At 33.7% G+C, this 13,733-nt stretch overlaps 1 protein-coding gene and 1 long non-coding RNA gene across 2 annotated transcripts; one reads left to right on the forward strand and one right to left on the reverse strand.

Annotated features, from left to right (window-relative positions):
* Nucleotides 1-2,932: 2,932 nt before the first annotated feature.
* Nucleotides 2,933-11,119, reverse strand: LOC123655573 (uncharacterized protein PF11_0213-like). The gene is made up of 5 exons (XM_045591341.1): nucleotides 10,799-11,119; nucleotides 6,381-6,542; nucleotides 5,654-5,843; nucleotides 5,201-5,329; nucleotides 2,933-5,040 (listed from the first exon to the last, which is right to left on the reverse strand). Exons 1-5 carry the CDS (start codon nucleotides 11,021-11,023, stop codon nucleotides 3,125-3,127), a joined length of 2,622 nt encoding a protein of 873 aa, XP_045447297.1. The 5' UTR covers nucleotides 11,024-11,119; the 3' UTR covers nucleotides 2,933-3,124.
* Nucleotides 10,160-11,148, forward strand: LOC123655590. The gene is made up of 2 exons (XR_006743429.1): nucleotides 10,160-10,292; nucleotides 10,891-11,148. It is a non-coding gene; the product is annotated as an uncharacterized LOC123655590 (long non-coding RNA).
* The last annotated feature ends 2,585 nt before the right edge of the window (nucleotides 11,149-13,733 follow it).

Consider the following 13,733-nt stretch of genomic DNA (forward strand, 5'->3'; position numbering starts at 1 on the left):
ATATTGGCTGGTATAGTTCGCGTCATGTAAAAAGAACGCTGGCCTTGAAGCTGCGCAGAAGCAATTTATCGGTCTATTTGGTGGTATGGGGTAGGGGGCGGGCGTGTTTATCACGTGCCGCATGCTTGCCGGTGTGCTATTGGTTGGACAGTTCGACGTCGACTCAAAATACTATTGCGCTCAAAAGTTTTAAATTACGAAATAGTTTTACATAGAGAAGTGAGAAAAATTATCTATAACATATAATTCGCGTCACGTAAAAAGAACGCTGGCTATCAAAATGCGCAAAGTTGATTTACAGTGTTGCCAACTCTTGGAAACCCTATTTCGTACTGTCCATTTTTTGGAATAGTCTTATTTGGTAAACAAACCACTATCAATCATAATTCACATTTTTTCCGCATTCCTCACTTTCACAACACATTAGCATACGGACACTTGTAAAACTACATTTACTATTTATTTCACTAAAAAACAAATATCAATTTATCATTTTAAACACATAAAAACTATTAAAATACGAATATCGAAAGTACAGATAATTAATATTTTTGAATACGACATTTCAATAAGTAAAAAATTTGTTAATGCTTTTGTTAAAAAAAAATGTAATTTTGTACAAAAATTTAATGTTGTACTTATTTAGTCCGAATTATTCACACTGGTATTTCTATTATTTTTAATGTATCTACCAATAACCATTACAGGAAGCCGCGAGTGAAAGCCTAATTAAAAAATAAAACAATAGTACTTTTGTGCGCGAGTATACCCATGGGCAAACGCACCCCCTCCATTTTCCTTCAGCGTTCTTTTTACATGACGCGAACTATATACATTTTGGTTCGCAAGACCAGTGTAATAGGCAACCTTGTCTTAATGTTCCAACATGTGATATCAATGAAGACGAAACATCTGACTCCAAAATCTTGAAAGAATTCCTTGAGAACGAAAAGGTGATGAAAAATGAAATTTTACAGGGAATAGAAGACAATGATGATGAAGAAGAAAATTGAAATTGGAACTTGTAGTTCTTGTTATTATTAAATTATTTTTAAATTTCAAAGACATTCTCACTAACTCACTTCAGCCTATTGCAGTCCACTGCTGGACATAGGCCTCCACAAGTTCGCGCCAAAAATGGCGTGAACTCATGTGTGTTGACCATAGTCACCATGCTGAACAGGCAGGTTGGTGACCGCAGGGCTGACCTTGTGGCACTGAAGGCACATATAATATATATTATAAAGACGTTAATTAAAGTATTTTTTATTAAAATTTCATTTTTTGTTAGAAAATAATTAGTATTAATTAGAACTTTTTAATAACACAAGTAGGTAAGTTTTATTAAATGAAATGAATTTTTTTTTATTAAATATAACTTTATTTATTAATAATAACTTTTTTGTAGTGTTTTTAATCGGGACTACTAGTTGAACTCATATGATACTCTAAAATTCTAAATAGTTAAACATTGTAGACTCTATTTAAAAAATGGTTCAGGATATTTAAAAAAAAATCAAATGAAAGTTGTAGAAAATTTAATCCTTTATTAACCGACTTCCAAAAAAGGAGGAGATTCTCAATTCGACAGTCGAATACATAAAAAAAAAATTGGTTGCCTGTAAAGTCGGTATACGGGCGAAAGTTTTACGTGACAACGACTTTGAGTGGTAAAATAATTTTAATGTGAATATTCATTCGTATAGTAGGAAGAAGGATGAAATAATAGTAACAATTTAAAACATTTATTTATACAAAGAATTATATTTAAAACATTAATTTATACAAAGAATCTCGCACTGAATTTCATATTAACAAAATTTTATTTTTACCTTTACACATACATACGTAATTATATACAAATATACATACAATAACTTGCAATACATTTGCGTACAATGAAACAGCGTTTACTACAACTTAACTTGTTCCTATCTGAGTGATTTTGCCCGAGTGGAAGGGACGCGTGCCTCTCACTCGCTCTCATTGTGAGCGCATAACGTGAGCGGAGCGTAACGCAGTTTCTTGAAGTGTCACCCGGCAAACCAATTTATAAGACGTTGTCACGTCAAAAAAAAATATATATATATATATATATATTTTTATGTATGTTACATCAGAACTTTTGACCATGTGGACCGATTTCGACAAAATTTTTTTTTTAATCGAAAGGAGGTGTGTGTCAATTGGTCCCATTTAAATTTATTTGAGATCTAACAACTACTTTTCGAGCTAAATCTAATAATGCGTTTTTACTTGACGCTTTTTTCGTCGACCTACGTTGTATTATACCGCATAACTTTCTACTGGATGTACCGATTTTGATAATTCTTTTTTTTTGGAAAGGAGATATCCCTAGTTTAGTACCATGATAAGGAAACCAGGATCTGATGATAGGATACCAGATAAATCGAGAGAAACTTTTGAAAATCCGCAATAACTTTTTACTGGGTTTACCGATTTTGATAATTCTTTTTTTGTTGGAAAGAAGATATCCCTAGTTTAGTACCATGATAAGGAAACCAGGATCTGATGATGGGATCCCAGAGAAATCGAGGGAACTTCTTGAAAATCCGCAATAACTTTTTACTGGTTGTACCGATTTTAATAATTTTTAATTTAATCGAAAGCCGATGTTTGTCATGTGGTCACATATAAATTTTATTGAGATCTGATAACTACTTTTTGAGTAATCTTTGATAACGTGTAGTTACTTGACTATTTTTTCGTCGATCTACGTTGTATTACTCTTTGATGTAATTGAAGTCGTTTTTTTTTTTTTTTTCGTTTGCGAGCAAACACAATTATAATATTTATAATAAATACATATAGCAGAATACCGTTAGGAAACGGAATGTTTGCATATTTATTTTTTAGTCTAAAATATCTGTAATCATGGCAACCAGTTTTAAAAATAATAAAAAATACCTTAATTGGTAGATATATATATTTTAAATTATCTATAATTTTAAAGTTATCTAACTTTACACCAATAATGTTACTGTATGCGAATATTTTTTTTTTTTTTGTTAAATTCTTTTGAGAATTATTTACAAAATCTTTGTTTTATAATTATATTTCTTTACTTTTTAATTGTTCTTATAATTATAATAATCATAAAGATCTATTCCAAATTCTTTACCTTTTCCTTATCTTTATTCTTTTTCTGTTTCTTTTTCTTCTTTTTACTGGGATCTTTTTGTTTATTCATGTCATTATATTTCAGTAATTTTTTGTACATTTTCAATAGCAGCTTTGCATCTTTTTCCATTTCTTTTGTCACTTTATTTTCACTATTGTCTTCAGTTTCGTTACACTCTTCTGTACTAACTCCAGGATCAACATACTTAGTAGACCCCTGTAATGTGTTAAAATGCTCAATGGAGCCTTCAATTAAAACATTTGATTCGGCTGCTGGTGGAATAATGTCATTGCTAGCATTTTTCGCAACTGCTAACTTTGTTTTTAATTCCTTGTTTTTCTTTCTCAGTGCATTAAGAATGCTCGCTGTTGTTAAAACTTTTTTTACTTTTTTGCTACCTAAGTACCTATCTCGCCATGATATGTTTTCTACTTCATTATCATAGTCTACTGGTTCAGATGTATCTTTATTATTGGTTCCAATCTCTACATTGTCTATTTCGTCTATTTTGGCTGAAAGAGCAGCTATTTCAGCAGCTGTCGGTTCCTTTGATAATACTGAATTTCCTTCAGTATCAGAATTGTCAGATAGTTCCAAAATTTCCATTATTTCATTATCATCGTCATATATTGTTATTATATTCTCACATTCTTCAGTAATATCATTATCACCGTTTTGTTTAGAGCATTGCTGCTCTTGATTTATTTTATTAGCTTCTTGGCAACCATTATCTTTAAAGAAGTTTTGATCACTGCTTTCACAAAAATCCTGTTTTGATTTCTTTGATTTTTTTTCTTTCTTAGACTTTTTTTCTTTTTTATTCTTTACATTTTTGAGCATTTTACTTTCTTCATCAGATATGCACACTATTTCAGAGGATGGATCTATGTCAGAATTATTTTTGTCGGACATTTCACCTTCAGATAAATCTTTGTTGACTATTTCACCTTCTTCTATTTGCTCCTCATTGTTGGATTCCCGGTCATTATCATTATTTTTCTTGTCTTTTATTATGGCTTGTAAAGTGTCATCTTCCCCATTACCAATTTTTGGAAGATCTGCATCTTCATGATTTTTATCTATACAAGAAGACTTTTCTCTGTCTTGTTGAATATTGTCGATTTTTTCACTATTTTCACAGTCATTTTTATTATTCGAATGTGTTGTTTCGGTATCTACAGAACTTTCACCATTATTATTGCTTTTTATTTCTGGTTTCTCGACTCCTTCAGAATAATCTGTTATTAAATCAATAGTTTGTTCTGATATTTGTTTATCTTTTTTTACTTTATCATTATCTAAACTTTTACTTGTATCCTTTTCACTATGTTTTACAGTTGGAGCAACAGATGTATCAGTGATTTTATTGTTTAATGATTTTTCTGGTATTCTATCCGAACCACTCTCAGAACTACTTTCAGAATCTTTAGAATCAGAACTCGTAAAACTGTCGTAGTCTTTTCTATTTAGGTCTTCAAGTAGATCCATTTTTTCCGTGTCAGAGAGCTGTAAAGTTATTTCATCGTGATCACTTCCATCTTTTTCTATCTGTTTTGACTTTTTCTTATGCTTTTTTCTTGGTTTACTCTGATTTTTATTTTGTTCTGGCTTAAGCTCACTCTCGTTAGATTTTTGTGAAGTTAATATTTTGGATGTACTTTCAGAAACAATATTACAATCACCACTTTCATCCGTCTTTTCTTTATCTTTGTCTTCTGTTCTAGTATTAATTGAAATAGTCACAACTTTATTCCGTTTTAATTTAATTTTACGTGAAGGCTTTGCCTGTGGAACTGTTATAATTAAGTTGTTTATTCTTTTTACTGTAGTCGAATTTTCTGTGTTACTTTGTGTACTGTCTTCCTTTTGTGGAGATTCTTCTTGCTGGGGAGGTTTCACTGTAACCAATAAAAAAAAATTGAACAAAAACATGTGCTTACTTGCTAACTGTATGTAAGCATTAATTAAGTATTAATTAACCTAAATAAAACAAGCAATCGTAAGAATTAGAAAAGTTTGAAAAAATTATTACTATTTTAAAATTATAATTACTTGTACCATTTAGGTCTTCTATTTTGGGCTTTTCATCTTCACTGCTGATTTCCACAACTTCTGGAGGTTCTTCTTTTATCTCTACTTCATCTGAAGAATCATTTTTTTCTGTGTTTGCAGTCTGTTCTGCTGGCACTGAAAATTGAGATAGAGGTGAAATAGCTATTAATTAATTAAACAATTTTAAAGTATCTATTACTTAAATCCAAAGAAATAATGACTGCTTTTCTGTTAAAATATTGCCAATACAATTTTATTTGTTACATAATTTGTTTCGAGATGTTATTATAAATAATATATTTTTTAAAAGCAATGTTAAAAGAAACAATTTCATAAAGACTATAACCACTAGACTTCAATAATAGGCATATAATAACTAAAAATAATTAAAGCAGCCAAGCAGTAGGTTTAAGTATGAAAGAACGTAATAGAAAAACAGAAGTAGATATTTACACATACTGCTAATATTGTCTTGTTGTAATTGTGCTCTTATAGCCCTCGCTCTGGCTTGTAGTTCAAGTAGTTCCAATACAGTTAGACCTGCTCTTGATGCTTTCGACCTGTCTTCAACTTTTTCCCTGTCTTTGTCACTGCTGTCACTGTTCTTGTGTTTGTGCTTTACTTTTGATTTGTGTTTTTTATGTTTGTGCTAGATAAAAGTTAATTCAATTAACTGTTTATAATAATTATGCTTTAGCCTGTAAAGCTGTGTGGTTACAGCATTAAGAATATAGCCACCCTCTCTCTTCCTGTGGGTGTCGTAAGAGGGTACTAAAGGATAACACAGTTCCACTACCACCTTGGAACTTAAAAAGCCGACTGATGACGGGATAACCATCCAACTGCTGGCTTTGAAATACACAGGTTCAAGACGGGCAGCAGCGTCTTCGGCGCGACAAAAGCCAGCCCTATGGTCACCAACCCGCCTGCCCAGCGTGGTGACTATGGGCAAAACACATGAGTTCACTCCGTTTTAGGTGTGAACTTGTGGAGGCCTATTTCCAGCAGTGGACTGTAATAGTCTGAAATGATGATAGTCTGTAATATCTCACTGCTGGGCATAGGCTTAGGGTAATAGGCTTCCTTCCCCGTGTGGGAGAAGGTATATATAAAATAAACCTTCTGTTTTTAGTTTCTTTTAGTATATTATAATTTAATATAGATTTTATATGTTAAAATTTGCTACTTTCTTGTTTTTAGTGCAGGGCTGGCTTAAAATTTCATCGTCAGATGATATGCTGTCTAGGGAAATAGTCTCCATTTGTTCTGAGGCAGAAGACTCTGTATCGCTTGGTGGCTCTGCTCCATCTAATATTGCGCACAGACGCTTCGAACTTATCCCTAAAAGCTAAAATTATTAAGATTTTAACACCAACATCTTTTAATTCAAACATTTTATGATCATTGTCTAAATCTTAGTAAATTTTTATTAAAACAAATGGAAAAACTATTAATGTAACATGTTTGTTTATATTATTAATACAACACTCTAAAAAGAAAAAGGCACAAAAATGAGAGTATAAACATTGCAAAATGTGCCAAGGATCCAGTAAACAATACAATGTAAGTAGACGAAAAAATAGTCAAATAAATATTGCTAACAAAAATTACAAAACAAGTAGTGATCAGATCTTAATTAAATTTAAATGGGATTACAAGATAAGTATCAGCTTTCGAATAAATTACAAATCAAAATCTGTATACCCAGTGAAAAGTTATGTGGTATAACACAACGTAGGTCAATGAAAAAAAAGTCAAGTAAACATGAATTATCTATACATATAATAAAATGGTAGGAAAGTCAAAACTGTACATTGAATATTTTTTTAAAAGAATACTTGGGGTGTGAACTATAATCGATATCAAAGTCAAAAATATAGTTTTTAGAATTTTTGTCTGTTTGTCTGTATGTATGTCCGGGATAAACTCAAAAAGTACCGCATGGATTTACTTCAAATTTGACACGAATATTATTAAGAAGTCGGGTCAACATTTAGGCTACATATTGTCATGCTATCACCTACCGGGAATGAACAGTGAACCTTTATTTCCTCAACGCATTCTGTAACAACGTGTAATCTAACGACGCATATTTGAATGTTGTTATTATATTAATAACCATGCTATATAATAAGCTAGCTTCACACTATAAAAATCATGCAATATAAGTAACTAAGCCGATAAACATAATTAATAATTAAATGAATATAAGTAGACAAGACAGTTTTAAAGCAGAGCCATCTATGAGATTTTTCTGTAGATATGAAATGTAAAGAAGAAACGGATAAATGAATGTTATTTTAAAAGGTATAATCGTAGGTATTTTTGGTGCTGTATAGCGTCACGCAGAGACGTCGCGAGCAGCAGTTAGATATAACTCAAAAAGTACTTGTTAGATCTGAAAATTACATTTTTATAGGACCAAATGACATGCACCACCTTTAGATTAAAAAAAATATATCAAAATCAGTCCACCCAGTCAAAAGTACAGGGGTACATAAAAATACAATAAAATAGAGAACATCCTCCTTTTTTTGGAAGTCAGTGAAAAGGACCTTTGTTTAAAAACTCCACAAACTTTGCACTCCCACAAAGCCTTACACAAAGCAAAGTTTTCTGCCCTAACTTAACGATTCTCATAACATAAGCTAAGCTCCACTCAGATATTGGCAAATCCTTCAGGGAGCCAAAGTAAAAGAAGAAGAAGAAGATATTTTTACTACTAAAAGCAGTGTGAATATCAAGTCTATTCAGGTTTGTAAAAGTTATAGATAGGTCCTACTACTGAGTATTAAAATTAATTATATCAGCTGCCTTTTACTTAAAGCACAGGAATTAAGTTACCTTAAGAAGAGATGACTGTGTGTTAAATATACTTATTTATTTTATTAAATTTAATTATATGTATTATTAAAGCTATTTAAATTTTCTTTCGATTGTATCTGGCAAGTACAATACATACATACATATAATCACGCCTCTTTCCCGTAGGGGTAGGCAGAGACCACTTCTTTCCACTTGCTACGATCCTTACATACTTCTTTCGCTTCGTCCACATTTGAGTATACCTTTCTCAGTTTTTGTCACTACATCTTCTTTCAGACCACAAAGTTTCCTTATCTCACTATTTCTTATCCTGTCACTCAGTTTAACTCCAATTATACTTCTTAACACTCTCATCTCAACTGCATTTATTCTGCTTTCATGTTTCTTCTGCCATACCCAACTTTCACTTCCGTACATGAGTGTCGGAACCAACACCCCCTCATGCACAGCCAAACGAGCCTTGTTAGACACCTTCCGACTGCTCATAAATGAGTGCAAAGCTCCATTCACCTTTTCCTGCATTCACTCTTCTTTCAATATCACTCTCAAACTTTCCATCTCTTGTAAACTTTGAACCCAGATACACAAACTCATTCACCTGTTCAATTTGTTCATCTCCAATCACGATATTGCAGTCTGTCACTGCCTCATCTCTTTCAAACACCATCACTTTCGTCTTCTTTACATTCATCTTCATTTCCTTTCTTACAAAGGCTCCACTCATATCAGTTACCATGTCCTGCAACTCCTCGGGTGAAGATGCAAGTAATACTTGATCATCAGCATAGAGAAGACATTTGACAAGTAACTCATTCATTCTCAACCCACTTTCATTTTCTTTTAAATATGTCAAACAATTGTCCATGAATAGACTAAACAGCCACAGTGACGCTACACATCCCTGTCTAACACCTTTTTCGATATTAAACCATTCAGTGTATGCTCCATTTATCCTCACACAAGCACTAGACTCCCTATAAAGAGATTGCAATGCTCGTATGAGGACACTGCTCAACCATTCACAGACAATGCTGACCACAATTCATTCCTCATCACTCTATCATAGGCGTTTTCTATATCCACAAATGCTAATAGACTTTTTTGTTTTTTGCCAAACACTTTTCGGCTATGCACCGCAAGAAAAAACCTGATCCGTACATCCCATTCCCTTTCTAAATCCCGCTTGTGCATCCCATACTTTATCGTCTGTTTCATTCACAACCCTCTCAATCAACACTTTTGCATACAATTTACCGACGACGCTGAGGAGGCTTATACCGCGGTAATTCCTGCAGTCCTGCCGTGATCCTTTCCCCTTGTACAATGGGACGATTACGGCTTTGCACTAGTCTCCCGGTACTTGCCCGTTTTGCCAGCACAAATTAAAAAGGCGGTACAGCTGGCTAGCCACTATGCCATGTCCAGCTTTGAACATTTCGACGGTAATACTGTCATACCCTGCAGCCTTACCTAATCTCATACTTTTTAACGCTTTCACTATTTCACCCATGCTTATCTCACTTTCATCAACATTTATACTCGCTTCCATGGAAGGTGCCGTATGTTGTACCTGCACTTTCTCTCTTTCGAACCAACTTTCAAAATACTCTTTCCATCTCTTTAACACACATTCTTCTCCTTTTATAATGCTCCCATCTTGACTCCTGATTGTACTCAGTTCCGAGGTAGAAGTTTCTCTTCTGGCTGTTTTGATGGATTTCCAGAAAAACAACTTGATGTTTGACTGGAAATCTTCAGTGAGCCTTCTATCAAAATCATTCTTTCGTTCTTCTTTCTTTCTAAACACAACTTCTTTCACCGCTAATTTCAATCTTTTATACTTCGTTATTGCTTCCTTTATCTCGTCATCCGTTGCCTTTTGAATTTTTTGGTTAGCTTTTGTCGCTAACCAATCCAACCACGCTTTCTTCTTTTCTTGCACAGCCTTTTGTACATCTTTATCCATCCACATATTATAGTTCTTTCTTCCTTTCCTTCTTTTAGCTACCCCGCATACCTCAATAGCAACATTCACAACCCCTTTCTTAAATGTATCCCACAAATCTTCAATCGCACCTATCTCTTTTATGCCTTTAAAACTTTCTTTCAGTTTCTCTACATACTCGTCTCTCTTTTCCTTTTCTTGTAGGTTTTCCACTTCCACTCTGTCCAAAACACTCGTAGGCTCGGCCCTTCGGTGTCGCCACCGTTTAAGGAGGCCACGCATTCGGGCTATGACCAGGAATTGGTCTGTGTCGAGGCCTACACCGCGGTATGCCCGATTGTCTAGCACTTTCTTCCTCAGTCTTTCATCCACTATTGCAAAATCAATCATACTTCTAGACCCACCCTCATCTCTTGTATACAAATGGATCTTTTTGTGGTCAAACATTGTGTTGGCCACGCAAAGATTCCATTCCAAGCATACTTTAAGCAGGCTTCTCCCACTCTCTCATCCCCAAACGTACCCAGAACTCTTTCATACCCATCACCCTTCACTCCAACCCATCCATTAAAGTCCACTAACATCACGATCCGTTCATTTTCTCCGCACTTATTCAAGACATCTCTCATGCTATCCCAAAACTCCTCTCTCTCTTGTTGGGCTTTTGATAACCCACCTCCGCGCAGCTCTGTCGGTGCATAGACCCCAAGGATAAAAAGGCGAGTGAGTCCGACTTTTAGCCTGATCCAGCAGAGTTCTTGGGCTTACACATTCATGCTCCATCACACATTCAAGTACAATAGCTAATAACAAATATTTATGTGATAACTTACCTCCTCAGTACATAGCTCTTGTAAATCATCTATTGAAATGTGTTGAACGCACTCTGGCGCCATAGCCTTTAAATCTTTCGGTTTTATTACAGAAAACACTTGGTGCATCAACTCCACTCTATCGTGAATGTAATACGCCAAATCATGATCTTGATTGTCTTGCAGTCTTGTTGAGGATGTGTCCGACATCTCCCGCTTTATTTTATGATTTTTAATACGATGCATTTTGTTTACTATTTCTCTATTATTTTGTTATATCGTATCAGTTGACATCAAGTGTGATTTAATAAATTAATATAATATTGCCGCTTTAATGACTTGTGTATTATACGAATACAATTTTATTTCAATATAGTTTTTTTATTTTTTATTTAGGAATTCAATTACACGAATTAATACGATAAAAATAAACCGTAACAAAGGAAGAAAATAGGAACAAGTAGACATTTGGTAGACATGTGTAAGTAATGCAATTGATACATTACGCGCAGTGTTGCAAAAGTGTAAAATAAAAAATCGGTATATTTGGCTCCGAAAAATCGGTAGAAATCGGTAGATTTTTACTCGGAGTAAAACAAAAGTATTTTAAGTCAATAATGCGTTCATTTATTTAAATTTGTTTCGTTAAATTAAATCAAATTCTTTATTTGCATGAATATAGTTAATACATAAGGTGTTATTAATTAGAATGTCTCATATAATCTACCTTAAACGGCGTGCAAATTTTTGTTCCATTTATAATTATAATTATTTTACATTACAGAAAAAGAAAGTACTCAAAAGCAATACGTTTTATCACTAAGAAACATTAATTATAGAAGTAGTCCATACAAGCATCATAAATACAAACAAACCAAAGATTGCATAATTTCATTCTTCGCAGCAACTGCTAAATTGCTAATAATGAAACAGATTATTAGTATTCCCGACTTCCCGTGGGTGCGATAGAATAGCACGTTCCCGCAAAAGAAGTATGAATAAGCGATGAATTCGCTTAACACTTCACAAAATTTCGCAACTACATTTAATTTGTTAAATGTGAACTGAATCTTCCCATGTCAATAATGAATCCGAATACTAATCCTAATCCATCGATATAATCCAAAAATAATCCATCACTAGTCCTATACCTAATTCAAGAAACAAACCCGAAGAAAGTTATCTTCAGGGATTTTCCCTTGTATACTCACCAGACAATAATAAACTCTATTATATGACGTGTTAGTACAATTTGTTTTAACACACCGCGGATTTGAACGGTCATATTCGACGTGGTGGGAAGAATTTCGGGAAGTCCTCGTACATTGATTTTGTGTTACCGTTTTCTTTTAGTGTTACAGTATTAAGAATATTATTTTACCTTTTTTTTTAGAAAATTATTTTACATTAGTTGAAAATTCAAAAATTCGGTAGATAGCACTGCTAAATCGGTATATCGGTAGACAAGGGCCAAAATCGGTAGATCTACCGATAAATCGGTAGCTTTTGCAACGCTGATTACGCGTGATATTACTCGAACATGAAATATGGCATCACACATTACGCGACGAAATGAAGTATTACACATCACACTTGACATTACGCGCTCTGTTCGGTCGGAATGTTGGATTTCTTATCTATTTGATCTGTCTAACTTCACTTACTGAGTGAGACACGGTGATGCGCGGCGCACTTTTGCAACCAGTCATAACCTCACTCTCTAGCTCTACATTGTTTTCGTTAGTATGAGTGAGAGCGAGCTACTGAGCCGTGGCGAGTTTCCGTCATTTTTTTAAGTGAAATATGAATCGTATTTAAGAATGCTAAGGCATATTATAGCACAACACTGTACGTAATACTTTTTAATAATGCGTTACGCACTTGATTGTCGCTAAAATTCGAGTTCAAATTTCTGCTTTTGCATTTATTAAAATGTTTTGTTTGTTTATGTTGCTTGTGAAAATAAAATTATAAATGAAGTATTGACATAAAAAAAGTAATCATTGTATGTATATAAAGTTGATTTTTAAATACGCCAGTATTCATGGTCATTAGTTTATTCCTAACTTATATTATAAACTAGCTGCGTCCCGCGGTTTCACTCGCGTAGTTCCCGTTCCTGTGATGATTCCGGGATAAAAAGTAGCCTAAGGCTCTCCAAGGTCTGTTTTATCTGTATACCAAAATTTGCCAAATTCGGTTCAGCCGTTTTGACGTGAAAAAAGGACGAACAAACAAACACACTCTTATAATATTAGTAGGGATGCGAAAGTAACTCTATCTACCTTTTACGTTTTCTGATTTTGATGAAATTTGGTATAGTGATCGATGGGACATCCGAAGAGGATCAATAATCACATGGGGACCGAAACTAAACAGGTAAAATCGCGGATCACAGCTAGTATTAATTTAGTTGTCCATGTGTATTGCCAGTCCTATGCCTGGAATAAATATCCCAATTTTCCTTGGGGTTTACTTAAGTATGAAGGGAAACCAACTTTTTTTACAAATCACAGCTAATTATAGAACAAACTTTTAGAAAATCAAACAAAAAAAAAAAAACAAAACAAATATTATGAATTTTTAGCCAGTTTCCACCTCTCATTTACCATTTTTATGCTAAAGTGATGTTTGGTCTGCTACGTAGTACACCGAACACCGTACACTTAAACATACTATAAGTACAAAATCTCATGGAATGTTTGGTGTGATGACAATTACGTGATATATAGCATTACATAAGAAATATCTCACGCCGAACAGTACACATTTCGGGTAATGTTCGGTGTGATGGTGTGATGCCATATTACTCAGTACGAAATGTAATGTAATATCACATTACATTTTGAAGCACTGTTTTGCGCAAGTCTAGGAACAAGCTAGTTATTTTACTCTTTGATAGAAACTTAGAACAGTAAAATAGGATTATAGGAAAGTGACAATTAGGACTGTTGAT

Source organism: Melitaea cinxia, chromosome 8 (genome assembly GCF_905220565.1).
Source record: "Melitaea cinxia chromosome 8, ilMelCinx1.1, whole genome shotgun sequence".
Taxonomy (NCBI): domain Eukaryota; kingdom Metazoa; phylum Arthropoda; class Insecta; order Lepidoptera; family Nymphalidae; genus Melitaea; species Melitaea cinxia.